This window comes from Python bivittatus, unplaced genomic scaffold, assembly GCF_059951505.1.
Source record: "Python bivittatus isolate LINGU-HERP-01145 unplaced genomic scaffold, Pbiv_v1 ctg000440_np1212, whole genome shotgun sequence".
NCBI classification, from domain to species: Eukaryota; Metazoa; Chordata; class Lepidosauria; order Squamata; family Pythonidae; genus Python; species Python bivittatus.
Window position 1 is genome coordinate 7,316,134 of NW_028277063.1, and position 16,949 is coordinate 7,333,082.

A 16,949-nucleotide genomic window follows, 5' to 3' on the forward strand; every position below is an offset into this window, starting at 1 on the left:
TCTTTGCAGCTGCCAGCTATCCTCACAAAATATAAGGGAGACTTCTTTGTTCTTTGAGTGGGGGACATGGGTGTCCTACCTCTTCCTAGAACATTGGAATAGCTAATACCCAGGTTTTCTGTTTCTTTAGCTGTGACCTGACAAAAATGAAAGTCTTCCTTTGTGGCTCCTGTTGCTTGCTGATTGTGATTTCTACCAAATATCTCCCATTCCATGAGATATGCTGGAGTTTCTCATGGGGGGAACACTGCTTGGCAATCAATTACTTGCCCATTAGAACTTCTCATCCCACCCCACTCCTTGCTATTTTGAGACTGAAACAGAGGCACTCTCTCTCACCGCCCCCCATTCTGCAGTAAAGAAGGTAAATTGCTTATTCAGTGGAGTATTGCCTTTTCTTTTCCTACATACCAAGTTCAACAACAAAATCTTTGAGGTGTCTTGGGTTACAGTTCAACTTAATGAAGGTACATTGGGTAAGAGACTCATTGAGGAGGGGAATTTTATACATTAATTTTGCATAGAATAAATAAATTTGTCGAATGTCAAAACCTACCTACCAACAGCTAGTCTGCCACTAATTATAGGGTAATACAACCCAAGCAATCCTTAACTTTGCTTGCAGTTCTAGAACTACATCACAACTCATGCCTGCAAATTCCCAACTTCATGTGAGAATGGACACACATATTTCAAACAAAGGTACTGCCCCCATTCTCCACTTCAGTAATCAACTGAGGTCTTCTACAGTGACAATACAAACAGCATCAAATGCTATGAAATTTTAAGGAGACTTACACATTCAGGGAGTCCAAAAATGAAACTACAATTAGCATCCAATCAATACAGTTTATCAAATAATTTTTGCGGTTAATGGCATAAATGATAACCTAATAACCATTTGTTGTTTAATAGTTACCATTAATAATTTATAGAGTAACACATATGTCTTAATCAGTTAACAGTCTAAAGGCTGAGATGCTAGGCTACAGTGGCCAATGTCCCAGATTACGGCTGCCATAGCTGCAGGTGAAGCTTGCTTTCCTACATTTTTAGAGCTGGGTAATGCACAGTTGTAGCCAAGAGATCCATTTGCCTTTGCATTTCCCTATGAGGTTATAGCAAGGGTGGAGCTGTAGCTAAGTGACTAATAATTGGCAGCCTCTTTGAACCTGGAGCAAGATGCCACATCCTTCTGACCACTGCATATGGAAGGAAGACACTCTGTTGCTGCTGAGCAATTGTCAAGCTGTGAATCTGTCACTGAGACCAGGACAAACGTGATGAGATTGTCTCTGTCTATTATATTCCAGGCAAGCTAGCCATATATCATAATTGGTAGTTACAGAATTAGTAGAAATGGTACTTGATAATTTACATCCAGATCATAAACCTTTTGCAATCCTTTGAGGGCCACTTTTCACTAAACGTCATGGGGTCAATTGTAAGACAGATACTTCTTCACATTCTTTGGATTCTTGCTGTCCTGATCAAATAACCCCACCTAACTTACGTGTGTTCTTCCACCCGTTCACTGACCCCTGAAAAGATGAGGCAATTAATTAATTAATTATTTTTTCACATTTAGTCACTGCCCTTCTCACACAAAGAGTGTGAGAATCCACTAGCCTCCTTCAAGGTTTACTTACTCATTGGTTCCTCACTAGCTCCAGAAAGGTGGTACATGATACTATAATAATAATGTAGTCACTGAGATTCTGTCTCATCAGCAAGTAAGTAACGTAGGGAAAAAAGTGAACGTGCTTGAGAGAAGATGCTGTAAAAGAGGAAAGTCTGAAGAAGTGATTAAAAAAAGGTAGGATACTTCATTCCCCTTTGGTAAAATCTTGATTTTGCTTTTGAAGTAAAAATAACTGCAAAATAATTGCAAAATGCAGAAAATTTATATCAACCAGGATCTGAGAGGGATATTTTCATGAATATTTTACATTGCCTAGAAATACAAAAAACTAATGGAAAACTTTTGATAGAGATAAAAGAGACTGATTATTAATCAGTCCCTTCTTCTGATTAGTTGTTCCCTGTTGTTTAGGTCTGACCGAAACACAATGATGTAACATTTGGGGAAAAAGATGCAACCCAGAAGCCCAGCCCCAGAGGCTAAGATGGAGAAGCTCTCCACAGCCACCATGTATTTCCCCTTGGAGCTCAGGTATGCCGGGACAAAGGACAACCAAACACTGCAAAAGACCAACATGCTGAAGGTGATGAACTTGGCTTCATTGAAACTGTCAGGTAACTTCCTGGCAAGAAAAGCTGTGGTGAAGCTGATAAGAGCCAGGAAGCCCATATAGCCAAGCACACAATAAAACATGGTCACAGAGCCTTCATTACACTGCAGGATAATTTCTTCAGTCACTGAGGTCATATCGATGTCTGGAAAAGGAGGGTCCATTGACAGCCACAGAGTACAAATGCCTGCTTGGATGAGGGAGCAGGAAACAATAATGCAATTAGTTAATTTTTTCCCCACCCACTTCCTCATCCGGGATCCTGGTTTGGTGGCCATAAAAGCCAGAACCACTGTGATGGTTTTTGCCAAGACAGAAGAAACAGCCACCGAGAAGACCATGCCAAAAATTGTTTGTCGGAGGAGACAGGTCCATTTTCCTGGGGGGCCAATGAATAGGAGTGCCGAAAGGAAGCAGAGCAGAAGGGCGATGAGGAGAGTGTAGGTCAGGTCCCGGTTGTTGGCTACAACAATGGGAGTGTTGTGGTGCCTCAGAAATGCTCCAAGCACAAGAACCGTTGTCAAAGAAAGAGAATGTGCAAGACAGGCTAAACTGATCCCTAAAGGTTCTTCATAACTCAAGAAGCTAATACTTTTGAGAGTACAAGAGTTGCATTTCTTGTTTGGATAGTATTCGTCTTGGCATCTAGAACATTCATTTGTATCTGAAAAAGAAGAAATAATTTAACCTTATTTTCATACATATTCTGTATATCTGTCAAACATGGCAGAATCATAGTATTATAATCATAAAGCTAATTTATGATCATAAATATATATTCTTTATAATCATTGGCAATCTTTATAAAATTTTATGATTACCAAAATTCCTGCTAAATTTAATTGGCACACAAATTTTATTGATTTTATTTAATAGTGGTTGATATTTGTTTTATTAATATTTTATATCCATCCATCCATCCATCCATCCATCCATCCATCCATCCATCCATCCATCTATTTATTATCTGACAAATAGAATGAAGAAACTGTAGCCCTGGTAGATCATGAAAAAATATTTTCCTTTATCTTCCCTGTATGTTTTTTTTTTTTGTCTGCGCTCAGTCATTGCTGACCCTGCAGTGACTGCTTGGACGAGTCCTTGCAGTTTTCAAGGCAACTGTTTTTCGGAAGTGGTTTGCCAGAGCCTCCTTCCTAGGGCAGAGCCCAGCTGGCGAGCGCAGGAGGCGGGGTTTCCGTTGCTTCGTGCCCTTTTTTCGGGTGTGCGCGGTTTTTCGCGCTTACTGGCAACTGCTCCCAAATCCTTTTTTGCAAGGCGCCGCCAGCATTTTTCCTCCCACCGGAGTGAGAGTCCCCATTTATCTACTCACGTAAGTTTTTGAACTGTTGGGTTGACAGGAACTGGGGAGGAAACAGGAGCTCACCCTGTTTAACGCGAAGGCTGGACTTGAACCGCTGAAGCGTCGACCATTTCTGGCCGGCAACTTTCAGCGTCATTAAGCAGCTGCGCCATCGCGTCCCCCTCCCTGTATGTACAGTGCATATAAATCCTATTTGTTTGAATAAAAATTATAGTATTTTGCCTTTAATGTATTCTGTGGAATAGAGAATGTATCTTGCATAAACAGTTTCTGTACAGTTAACTGTCTGTACAGTTAAAACCGTTCTTCAGGTCTATACCTATAGGGCAAAATGTCTCAAATTTGACCAATATTTTATTTATTGTTAGGAGAGAAAGCTACACATGCCCTGGGTAGAACTCAGGTTACGAATCTAGTCTAGCCCTTCTTTGGTTTTGTAATAAAAGTTATGTGGGTTCTTCTGTTAATCAAAGCCCTAATGGATGAGAAAGGTGAATGTGAGAGGTAGTGTGGTACAATATCTAACAGACCCTGAGAACACGTTCTCCAAAGAATTTCCTTCAACCAGTACCTGAGGTGACAGAGACTATGATGGGCCCCAAAAGAGATACAGCCTAATTGCAGGTGGATAAGGAGGTTAAGGGTAGAATAAGAATCCAGGTTATGGCCTTTGAAAATTTGGATTCGATAGCTTCTAACCTCCCCTTCATGGATCACTGCCTTGTCGTGGCGAAGGGGCTTGCGTAACTCAGTGAAGCCATGAGCTATACCGTGCAGGGCCACCCAAGACGGACAGGTCATGACAGAGAGTTCTGACAAAATGTGGTCCACTGGAGAAGGAAATGGCAACCCACTCCAGTATCCTTGCCAAGAAAACCCCATGGACAATGTTAAAAGGCTAAAAGATATGACGCTGGAAGATGAGCCCCTCAGGTCGGAAGGTGTCCAATATGCTACTGGGGAAGAGCGGAGGGCAATTCCAAGTAGCTCCAGAAAGAGTGAAGCGGCTGGGCCAAAGCCGAAAGGACGTTCAGCTGTGGATGTATCTGGAAGCAAAAAGAAGGTCCGATGCTGTAAAGAACAATATTGTATAGGTACCTGGAATGTAAGATCTATGAACCAAGGCATGCTGGATGTGGTCAAACATGAGATGACAAGACTGAACATCGACATCTTGGGAATCAACGAACTGAAATGGACGGGAATGGGTGAATTTAATTCGGGTGACCATTATATCTACTACTGTGGGCAAGAAACCCTTAGAAGAAATGGAGTTGCACTCATAGTCAATAAGAGATTGGGAAAGGCAGTAATGGGGTACAACCTCAAAAATGACAGAATGATCTCAGTGCGTATCCAAGGCAAACCATTCAGCATCACAGTAATCCAAGTCTATGCCCCAACCACTGATGCCAAAGAAGCTGAAGTTGACCGGTTCTATGAAGACCTACAACACCTTCTAGAACTAGCACCAAAAAAAGATGTCCTTTTCATCATAGGGGATTGGAATGCTAAAGTAGGAAGTCAAGGAGTAATTGGAATAACAGGCAAGTTTGGCCTTGGAGCACAAAATGAAGCAGGGCAAAGGCTAATAGAGTTCTGTCAAGAGAACAAGCTAGTCATAGCAAACACTCTTTTCCAACAACACAAGAGACGACTCTACACATGGACATCACCAGATGGTCAATACCGAAACCAGATTGATTATATACTTTGCAGCCAAAGATGGAGAAGCTCTATACAGACAGCAAAAACAAGACCAGGAGCTGACTGTGGCTCAGATCATGAGCTTCTTATTGCAAAATTTAGGCTTAAATTGAAGAATGTAGGGAAAACCACTAGACCACTCAGGTATGACTTAGATCATATTCCTTGTGAGTACACAGTGAAGGTGATGAATAGATTTAGAGGATTAGATTTGGTAGACAGAGTGCCTGAAGAACTATGGATGGAGGTCTGTAACATTGTACAGGAAGCAGCAACTAAAACCATCCCAAGGAAAAAGAAATGCAAGAAAGCAAAATGGCTGTCTGATGAGGCATTACAAATAGCTGTGGAAAGAAGGAATGTGAAAAACAAGGGTGAAAGGGAAAGATATAAGCAACTGAATGCAGATTTCCAGAGAATAGCAAGGAGAGATAAGAAGGCCTTCTTAAATGAACAGTGCAAAGAAATTGAGGAAAACAATAGAATGGGGAAGACTAGAGATCTCTTCAAGAAAATTGGAGATATCAAAGGAACGTTTAATGCAAAGATGGGCATGATAAAGGACAAAAAAGGCAGGGACCTAACAGAAGCAGAAGAGACTAAGAAGAGGTGGCAAGAATACACAGAAGAACTATACAAGAAAGATCTTAATGTCCCTGATGTCCATGCTGGTGTGGTCACTGACCTTGAGCCAGACATCCTAGAGAGTGAAGTCAAGTGGGCCTTAGGAAGCATTGCTAACAACAAAGCTAGTGGAGATGACAGTATTCCAGCTGAGTTATTTAAAATACTAAAAGATGATGCTGTTAAAGTGCTGCACTCAATATGCCAGCAAGTTTGGAAAACGCAACAGTGGCCACGGGATTGGAAAAGGTCAGTTTACGTTCCAATTCCAAAGAAGGGCAATGCCAAAGAATGCTCAAACTATCGCACAATTGCACTCATTTCACATGCTAGCAAGGTTATGCTCAAAATCCTACAAGCTAGGCTTCAGCAGTACGTGAACCGAGAACTACCAGATGTACAAGCTGGGTTTCAAAGAGGCAGAGGAACTAGAGATCAAATTGCCAACATTCGCTGGATCATGGAGAAAGCACGAGAGTTCCAGAAAAACATCTACTTCTGCTTCATTGACTATGCAAAAGCCTTCGATTGTGTGGATCACAACAAGCTGTGGCAAATTCTTAAAGAGATGGGAGTACCAGACCATCTTACCTGTCTCCTGAGAAATCTGTATGCGGGCCAAGAAGCAACAGTTAGAACCAGTCACGGAACAACCGATTGGTTCAAAATAGGGAAAGGAGTACGACAAGGCTGTATACTGTCACCCTGCTTATTTAACCTATATGCAGAGCACATCATGAGAAATGCCAGGCTGGAAGAATCACAAGCCGGAATTAAGATTGCAGGGAGAATCATCAATAACCTCAGATATGCAGACGATACCACCCTAATGGCAGAAAGTGAAGAAGAACTAAAGGGCCTCTTGATGAGGGTGAAGGAGGAGAGTGCAAAAGCTGGCTTGAAACTCAACATTAAAAAAACTAAGATCATGGCATCTGGACCCATTAATTCCTGGAAAATAGAAGGGGTAGAAATGGAAGCAGTAACAGACTTCATTTATTTGGGCTCCAAGATCCCCGCAGACGGAGACTGCAGCCATGAAATTAAAAGACGCTTGCTCCTTGGGAGGAAAGCTATGGCAAACCTAGATAGCATATTAAAAAGCAGAGATGTCACCTTGCCGACAAAGATCCGCATAGTCAAAGCTATGGTTTTTCCAGTAGTAATGTATGGCTGTGAGAGCTGGACCATAAAGAAGGCTGAGTGCCGAAGAATTGATGCCTTTGAACTGTGGTGCTGGAGAAGACTCTTAAGAGTCCCCTGGACTGCTAGGAGGTCAAACCAGTCAATCTTAAAGGAAATCAACCCTGATTGCTCATTGGAAGGACTGATAATGAAGCTCAAGCTCAGATACTTTGGTCACCTAATGCGAAGAGAGGAGTCTTTGGAAAAGACCCTGATGCTGGGAAAGATTGAAGGCAAAAGGAGAAGAGGACGGCAGAGGATGAGATGGTTAGATAGCATCACTGAAGCAATGAGCATGAAACTGAGCAAACTCAGGGAGGCAGTGAAGGACAGGAAGGCCTGGCGCGATATAGTTCGTGGGGTCACGAAGAGTCGGACATGACTTAACGACTGAACAACAAAAAGCTTCTAACCTAGAGACTGGGGCTGCAGAGAAAAAAGCCCCCCCCCCATCAATTCATCCAGTGCTTAAGGGATATGCAGTGGGGCAGCAAGGCAGAATGTGAGTGATTCCTCCATTCTAAGGAGGGACCCTTGTGACCTGGAACTATTCCTAAAGGAGTGGAAAGAATTCTAGAAGCCATGCTCTGTATGCATTCTGCTGCTAGTTTGTTTTACAGGTTGTTATCCTGAAAGTTATGAAAGCAAAATGAATAGTGTTCTGGTACAGTTACTCTTGAAATGTTATACTCCAGGTCTATTGGACTTGAGTTATTTTCATTATATAAATTGGGCATGACTGGAATTGAAGTCAAACAGATCAAGGAAGTGGAAGATGGGAAAAATGATCTAAAGAGTGTTCAACAATAGATGGATGATAGTTCTTAGGGTGTAAATGAAGATCTGGTAACTTAATTTAGTCATCATCATCATCATCATCACTGATAATTAATGATCCATTTATACTTGAATATTCCAGAGAGCAGAAATTATTAATCCCCAGGTTTAGAAAACATGTACTCCATATTCTAGAGCCCATGACATGTTGAATTTAATCAAAATGCATTAACTCTTATATGGATTTCTTTAGAAAAAATCAGGAGGGGATGAGCATCTCTCACCATTCTTGGTTGAAATCCTCCCTTCTGGGCATGGGATGCAGTCATAGCAGCAAAACGGCTCTCCTTCCTTCACTTTTTTGCTGAAACCGGGATAACAGCTCTCACTGCAGACAGAAATGGGCATCGCCTGGACATGAAAGAGGAAAATGATACACTGGAGGAGGGAGCTGGAAGGTTTTTAGACCAGTGGCCACCTTGGAAATGGTGAGGATGAGGTGAGGAGAGGATGTCATGGGCATCTTCCCAGTTGAGGGAGAGGAATAGTAGTTTGGAAAGCATTTTTACACCGTAAAAGCAGCAGCATAAAGCTCCGTTAAATACATATAATTGTTTTTAGGTTAAAGAAGAGCAAAGAAGTTCAGATCATGAGTTCTGAAGAGAGAGAAAAAACCCTGGACTGCTAAGGTTAAATGTAGCCTGGGCCCACAGTGGGCTGGGAATGAGACAAATTGTATAATGAGGTCATAATGCCCCACTAACTTTGATCTAAAAACTGTAAATGGGTCATCTTTATGCCACAAATAATCGGATATGATTATAAGTTCTAGAAGTTGCTTATGTGGAAATAACTTTATGTAGAATTTACTATTGTCCAATATGATGAATCCACTTATCAAATTAGAGACACCTGTTAATGAAGAAGCAGGGACAATAATTAAATCCTACCTGGTTAAACCAGCTGTGCCATGTAATGATGCCATTGTTGATGGTTAATATTTTATCTGGAGGAGCTGACTGATCCACATTTCCAACTTTCACACGAAGAAAAGATTTGTTTGGGAAAACAATCAAGTTGATAATATCAAATCCAGCTTCTACAATCCCATTCTGATCAAACGATACCTGTTCCCCAACACTATTGTTAAAAGCAACATTTCTCAGAAAACAGTGGAGCTAAATTGAAAAGAAAAATGCAAGAGTTTTGGAAGGCTAAATTTCCAGCTTCCATGCTGATAATTTTTCAAATAAAAAAGCAAAGAGTGCATTCTAAGGACTTTTTTTTTCATTGACTTCCAATAAAATAGAAGATGCAGTCAAGGATATAAATTATAAGGATCAGTAGGACAGCCCTTATTATTTTTGGTCAAAAATGAGATAGAACTAAGGGATCTGATTAATTGTACCCTAAATTTTCCCCAATATCTTGCTTAACAGAAAAAAATGTTTACCAAACTAGAGATATTTTGACCTCTAAAGTTAGATAGTAATGAAGACATAGAAAAGCAGATGTATTTGCATGTGAGATTCATGGGGGTGGGAAACAGGCTTTCTAAAGTTATAATTATGAGCAACTAACATAGGAAGACGTCCAACAAAAATCAATAGACAAGAGTCATATAGTAATCAATAGTTAAGATACAGATAATCAATCATTAAAGAAGCACAGCATTCTGATCGAAGCATGATTTTTTTTTTTTTCAATTCTAGGACATCAGAAATCCATCCAATTACATATTCAAGGTTCATAGTATTTTGCCTCTTGAGGATATTACCTGCCAGAAGTCTTTACTATGAATCTTCCTTCCTACTCTATCCATCCTTGATCTTTTGGTATTTCTAGAAGAGGATAGAGCATGTAAAGCATGGGCAAGGGCATAAATAGCATTGTAGACACTGTAGCTGTGGCCAGTCATGTCCATTTCAAAAAAGGGCCCAGGAAGGCTCCCTAAATTCTCTTTTCCATTGCAAATGTTCTCCTCCACATCACTCATAATTATATCTGGGAACACACAGTCAAAGGCATTTTGCCAGAACTGTCTGATAAACCCATCTTCCTTTGCGATGAAGGGGTTTAGTTTCCCAACAAATGATCTGAACTCTGGTAGAGCAGTGGAGTGCACTGTAAAGGAAAGTGCCCCATCGATTATTTTGATATCCCAAGCACGTTGAAAAGGGATTAAACTGAACTCCATCTGTGCTGTCATTATCCACACAATACCTTTTGGTTTACTTCTTACCTCTTCTATATTTGGAATATACTGCAGCCATAACAAAAAGCACATAGCAAAGGATTCTCCATTAAATAGCAGTGCATTAGCTTTACCACCCATGACATGATCATAGATTTTTGCCCCCTGCTGAAGGATGCCATCAAGTCTAGTGAAATCAGTAAACTTGTGAAATCGTTGAATGAAAGAAATACAAATCCCATTTTTGGAAAAGAGAGGAATCACTGTTGGTATAAATTTTTCTCCCTGGTCATTGTCCATGATCAGGATTCCAATCCATGTCCAATTAAAATGCAGAAGCAGTGAAACAATCCCTTCATGTTGAAGAGCTTCTGGGGGTAACATCTGATAAAAGGAAAGGCCTGGGGTTTTATCATTCATGATTGGAGCAGTGCTGTAAATGAGCTAGAGAGACACAGGAAAGGAATATAAGAGCAGCATCTAGATGACATTTTCAAGTGTTCATAGCGATCAACATATATTGAATCAATTATCCTTATGCCAAAGCTTTAAAACAGGCTTGCCTGCCTTGTTGAGATGGGAATTCCCTGAATGTCTATTTCTGGAATTTGTAGTTGTGGAAGGCATAACAGTATGGAAAGTGTTGGAAGTCGGTTGAATGCCATTTCAGTGATGCTTCAGATCGGGAGGAATCACTTGTATGAATTTATCTAAAACCAACAAGTGGATGGTAATTGCTGTTTCATATTTTCAAAATACAGAAAGAGGATTTTTAAATTGTTAAAGTTCTACTTCTGTGGAATGTGAAACCTGTTACTTTAGTGTTCGTTACAAACCCCTTAAATTTGCAGACTTCACCAAAATTAATTTTTGCAACATCTTTTGCTATATATGAACACAAAATGTAGGTTTATAAAGAAATGTCTAGCCACACAACCAATCACAGTACAGTAATCACATACCACAGAAAAAATGTTTTGCCATGCATCAAAAACATTTCAGAAACAAGCTACAGCTTACTGTGTAAGGATGATGAAATCTGCTATGTAGGAGAAGAAATTAGAAGATGTATACAACACATCCATGAGTATCAATTGGCAGTCAAAAGAAACAATGATGCTTCCTTAATTTCACAACAGTGATGGTTTCAGCTGGCAAGTGGTACAGATTTTATATTATGCCAGGTCTAAGAAAGGAGGAGAATTTCTAGAAGACTGGCATTGACAGATTAGCCATCAATAGACATATAGAAATGAAATCCATTTATAAACCATTCAGAAAGAGGAACCAAAGGTTGAGGGAAGTCAATCAGCCTTAAGCATATCCTCTCTTATCTCATCCCTGTTAACCAACATCCAGAGAAGCAGCAACTAGCACAGATGAGCAGGGACAATCAGTGCCAAAACTGGTAAGACAAGCTGCTATATATAATTATCCACCAAATCTCTCTTCATATTAATACAGTGAACTTTTCTGTGTGTTCACGTATGTGTGTGCCTGAATTGCTGAAATGGGGCTGACAGTTCTTGCTGCAGACAGAAACCAGTATCACCTGGAAATTAAAGAAGAAAAGGATACAGTAGAGGACGGAACCAGAAACCTTTTGGTCCAGTGGCCACGTTTGAAATGATGAGAGAATGTCATGGGCATCTTCTCAATTTAAGCATAGGAATAATAGTTTGGAAAATGCTTTTACATTGTAACAGCAGCAGTGTAAGGCTTAGTTCAGAATAATTGTTTTAGATTAAACAAGCACAATCATGAGTTCTGAAAAAAGAAAAAGATCTGAATTGAATCTTGGCAGATCCCTCATCCTCCCTTAGTTGTTGCATAAATGGAGATTTGGGAATCAAGTCCACCAACAACAGCTTTGCAATTATTCTGGATATTTTGTATCTAGTTGGAGATAATTATTTATTAATGTGCAATTAAATTTTATAGATATTGAAAATACAGATATTTTTCCAAAACAATATTAAGAACATCTATCTATCTATCTATCTATCTATCTATCTATCTATCTATCTATCTATCTATCTATCTATCTATCTATCTATCTATCTATGTCTGTCTATCTATCTATCTATCTATCTATCTATCTATCTATCTATCTATCTATCTATCTATCTCAGATCTGTCATTGCCCATCTCTTTGAAATGACTCTGGGCAGATCACAGGAAAGATAACAACAAAATTACAAAAACCTTCCTATATGCAGAGCTTGATTCATCTAGTTTAAAGAAAACAAGACATGCATTGAATTTCTCTTGAAATTTATCACTGAAAAACTTTGCAAATTATACTAATCACATGCACATTGGTTCCTTTGGCACCAGTGGGTATCACCTTATTGAGCATTAATTTTTGAGATTGATTTTGGCTGGATCTCATTCCAGCTCACTGGCTGAGTTCACACCACGTGCTTAACACTAAGCCCAGGTTAACAAATCCCAGTTATACTGTTCTTGAAATACAATGCATCCAGATAAATGAAACACCTAATGATGAAATATGATGGCATGGTTCATACAACTTGCTAAGAAATTGGTTGAGCTTTGAAGAAATCACCGAACTACAAAAAAGTGCATAACATTTTAGTCTAATCATGAGGTTGTTTAGAGCCAGCCACCCAGTTGGATCCACTTCATGTAGTTATTGTTAATCAGACTGCTATTTACTAATATTAAAAACAAAAGCAAAAACCAAATCAAAACCCAGACACAGGAAAACCAGCTTTTTTCAATAATTTGCAATAAATTGAATAGTTGGGCAATGTGAAATCAATGTACAGCACAAAAACAGTTAAATCTGTTTTTAAATGAAAAAAATTCAGAGAGTTATTCTTCATCTCGTAAAGTACTTATTGACTATATTTGATACTGCAAAAGAAACCCACACTGTGGAAGTATGACACTAAAAGTAGCATGAATTTTACAAGCAAATGATGTCCTACCTGTGGAATCTTATAGATATCCAAGATAGTTGCCACATGAAGGGAGATTTGGGCATCCAGACCTCCAATAACAGCTATGACATTATTCTGGATGCTACATAAGTAGTTGGGGACCAGTCTCTCAGTTGCTGATAGAAGTAGCATGGTGGCCTGATAAGTCCTTCGAGCATTGTCATAGCTATCATAAATATGGAAGCCCAAGGTGAGGTTGGGTAAGATTTGTGGGTTTTCATTGATTTCCTTGACTGCAAATGCCAAAGCCAGGATGTGCTGGTAATTCTTAGGAACTGCACTGCAATGAGAGTTGCATTGCACATCAGAAGGATATTCTCCCAGTTCTTAAATTCTAACCTTTAGTTATAGCAAAACAGGCCAGCTCTAGTAAGTAATCCTATCTTTCTGACATGGTAAATTAACAGTCATCAGGATGTAGAATTAATATATACATAAGTACAACTATTTATGCATAGAGAATTCAACATTTATTGTCAGAATAGAGGCATTTCTGCAGGAAAATTGTGCAAATAATTTCAGACAAGCACGTGGAATGTCTGGAATCCACATGTATAATGTGGCTTTCAGAAAGAAAGACATTAGTCCTGTGGCACAGAGCCAGGCTTACAGACACTGTTGTGTTGTTAATTGGAGTAGAAGGTCTTGCAGTGTGTTTGAAGGAGTCATAGTTTTATGAGATACAAGGCGACTTAATATATCTTATTTAGGAGGACTGTGTGGAAAAATGCAAAAGAGCCCCATATCAGCATTCCCCAAGCTGTCTGCCCCACAGTATTGCCCAGCCAGTGTAGCAATGGCTGAGAATTATTGAAGTGGAAGCCCACCTATTTGGAAATACTCAGTTTTGGGAAGTTTGCTTTAAACATTTCATTATATTCCACACTATTTGTTGCCTGATTGAGAAAAGAATGCTGTTCTTAGTATCACCTTAATTTCACCCCCCTCAACCAGCTATTATGTTCTGATGGCAATGGTATAATCCATTCTTTCAGCAATCACAAATGCAGGAAAATATAAACAAATAATAATTACATTCCTTACATCAACTGTCCAGGCAATACTGGTGGGGGGTGGTCTGTAAAGGTGATTGTTTCAGAGACTGGACCAACTTGAGATGCAATTCCACCAACCATAAGGTCTCCTGGATGATGGTACTTGTGATATGGAGGATACGGATGAAAGATGCTGCACCTATTAGCTATGCACACCACATGGGGACTCAGCACTAGCATCAAGACCAGTAAAAGTGCCCTCCCCATTACAAGGGGAAATCTCAAAGAATCCCTCTTATTTCTAGGACAAAGCCATTAGCGTTTCTGTAATTGACACACCCTGACTCTTTAAGTCTGAATCTTGGTGTATGCAGGATCAGATTTGGGGATCCTTACCAATCCATAAGCCTGCCTTATTTCTCTTCAACTCTAAATGGTATTGATATTTTAAGAGAAAAAGACATCCTACAACAGCATCTTTTTTTAGTCTTTCCACTGGGCACTGAAATTCAGTGGGATTTTGAGAAACAGCAGATTTAGAAACAGTAATTTAGATGCACAAACAAGGTTATTATTAAGCTGGAGTTCAGTTCCCTAGGGGGGTCCTGAAGAAATCGTTGGTTTCAGAGCTGAATTATAGTTTCTCCTCTTCTTATAGGAATGGGGAATATTTGAGTGATTGAAGGCCACATTCATATTTTGGGAACAGTTTGATGGTAACAGTCGGCAAAGTGATGATACCAGGGGATGTGCTTGAGATTTTCATGGGTTTGTTTGAGGTATTATTCTGAATCTGGCTTGCTGATAATAAGAGCCAACTTTGGACGATTGAAAAATTAGTGTGGCCAGACTTGAACTTCACAGAAATGAGGGACCACCAAATGATTGATTGTAATATAAATAGGGAGCATTTCTGCTTAAACAGGAATAAGAGACACAGAGAAGGACAAAAAGAAAGTAAATATCTGATGGTATTTTGATAGGCCTCCTTATGGTGACCATTTATATTAAATTCTACCAGCAGAAATCTATTTTCCTGACATAGCCTGCTTTGACACTTGTTTATACATGAAAAGTGGGATACTCATTTTATAACTCAACCTTGTAGCCATTAAAAATTTTTAAAAAGCGAAAAACCTACTTCAAATTTCTTTTACTGAGCAAGTGAACAGGAGTTTGCCAGGAAAGTTTAATAAAGTCTACTTAACTAGCCCACTGACAATAATGCTTTCCTATTAATTCAGCTTAGGAGAAATGCTTGAGCAGAAAACAACTAAAATCCTATTAGAATGGACTTTGAAAAGTGTAGAAGGAATCTCAAGTCTCTGGGGAATGAGATGGTCTACTGATGAAAGCTGAGAGATAAAGGAGGACCAGGGAACTCCTCTGATCTCTCCAAGGGATGCAGTAGTTTCTGTGCTGTATCCTCACCTAAAGCCTGACTGTGAGAGATTGAAATACTCTGCTTCCTCTAGGGCCCTTTGCCGTTGAAGGGCCATCACTTTCTCCAAGGAAAGGAAGGTTGGAGACAGGTGTATAGTTGTCCAAAGTGGTCAGATCAAGTGAAGGCTTCTTGATCATAGGGCATACTGCAATTGCTGGAAATATTCCCTGAATCAGAAGTTGATTATATTCAGATCCAATCTCCTGCTACTTCATGGGAACCCTTAATGAAGCATGAGGGCCAGTAATCCAACCCAGAAGGGGTACACTTAGCATCTGTCATATGGACCACCCTCTGGAATACCTTACCCATTGAGAGTGTCCTGAATCCTGCCAGCCTTTAACAAAGCATGGAAGATCTGGAAGTGTTCCAGGATATGGGGGACAGGAGGTTAGATGGGCCGTGAGATATTATTGTTCTGTTGAATGTTTATTGCAAAGGTTGCTATGCATTTCCTTGTGAGTTAAAGACTGAAAGTGATCTGACATCTTTTCACATGATGAGGCCCCAGGTATCTCCATTGATGCTGTCCAGATGGAGTTTAGATTCTTATGAATTGGAAGGGTTTTGTCTACCAAAAGCTGTGAGAATTCTTCATGGTGGCCTTGTGGTCTTGGTGAACATCCTTCCCTAGAAGGAAATGAATCACCTTAAACAAGACAGCTAGGTGGCATTCTGCCAACCCTATAAGGGTGGCCAAAGATTTCTCTTTTGCTGCTGTAATTACCACTGTGTATTCACACATGCACCTATACCAGTGTTTGGTCAGACCTGAGACAAATCTTCTTCAACTGTAGGTTGCTTTATCTCCCTGACCTCATGACTAAGTAAACCAAGGGTCTGCAGTGGATTTGAGAGGCCACTCTGTTTTAATCCAGTTAAGCAGTCTGAATGTCCCTTTATTCCAGTGGGTGACCAAAGTCTTGAATGAACTGCCCACCAGATGCTTAGGATAATCCCCAAGAGTCCTCAGAATACTTGCAGTATTCAAGGATGGACCATTTTAATAGCTTCTTTCTCTCTAGAGGGGATAAGTTACACCTCAAAACCCTGCAGTAGGCGGAGAATAATCTGCATGTCAAGGGGTAAAGTTTCTCAGGGTAAATAGTCCCTGAGAAAAAACTAGATATTGTGTGTGTCCTCTCATATGTGTAGGCCCTTGATAAGTTGGGCCAGTCTGTGGTTGTCATTGTGGCCATCAAATCCTGGATCAGCTCAGACCACTTATGGGAAGGTATGTTGAAGTCCCTCAACATTACAACTTGGGAAACTCCACCAGAACCAGCAATTGGGTTGGGCAGTGTGGGAATGACATCGAAGCAGCAAACGCAACTGGAATCTTTGACTCAGCTGCTCAAAGAATTCCCCCAGGGCAGGTTGCAAAAGCAAAGTACATGGCTTGGGATACATCTTGCCTCAGCTCCTATACTGCAAATTTTTCTCCTGTGCATTTGCCAAGTTCAAATGGAGTCTCTCTTTGAGGC

The 16,949-nt window shown here is 40.0% G+C and overlaps 1 protein-coding gene across 1 annotated transcript; it reads right to left on the reverse strand.

Annotated features, from left to right (window-relative positions):
• Positions 1-2,014: 2,014 nt before the first annotated feature.
• Positions 2,015-14,261, reverse strand: LOC148215721 (vomeronasal type-2 receptor 26-like). The gene is made up of 6 exons (XM_088142412.1): positions 14,071-14,261; positions 13,015-13,306; positions 10,109-10,504; positions 8,817-9,044; positions 8,151-8,277; positions 2,015-2,916 (listed from the first exon to the last, which is right to left on the reverse strand). The coding sequence occupies exons 1-6, from the start codon at positions 14,259-14,261 to the stop codon at positions 2,015-2,017; spliced, it is 2,136 nt and encodes a 711-aa protein (XP_087998538.1).
• Between the last annotated feature and the right edge of the window lie 2,688 nt (positions 14,262-16,949).

Coding starts and splice junctions, on each gene's coding strand:
- LOC148215721 (XM_088142412.1), bottom strand. CDS start 14,261: ATGCTAGTGCTGAGTCCCCATGTGGTGTGCATAGCTAATAGGTGCAGC. Junction 8,278..8,816: donor GGCACAGCTGGTTTAACCAG/GTAGGATTTAAT, acceptor TTTCATGTCCAG/GCGATGCCCATTTCTGTCTG. Junction 2,917..8,150: donor GAGGATTTCAACCAAGAATG/GTGAGAGATGCT, acceptor CTTCTTTTTCAG/ATACAAATGAATGTTCTAGA.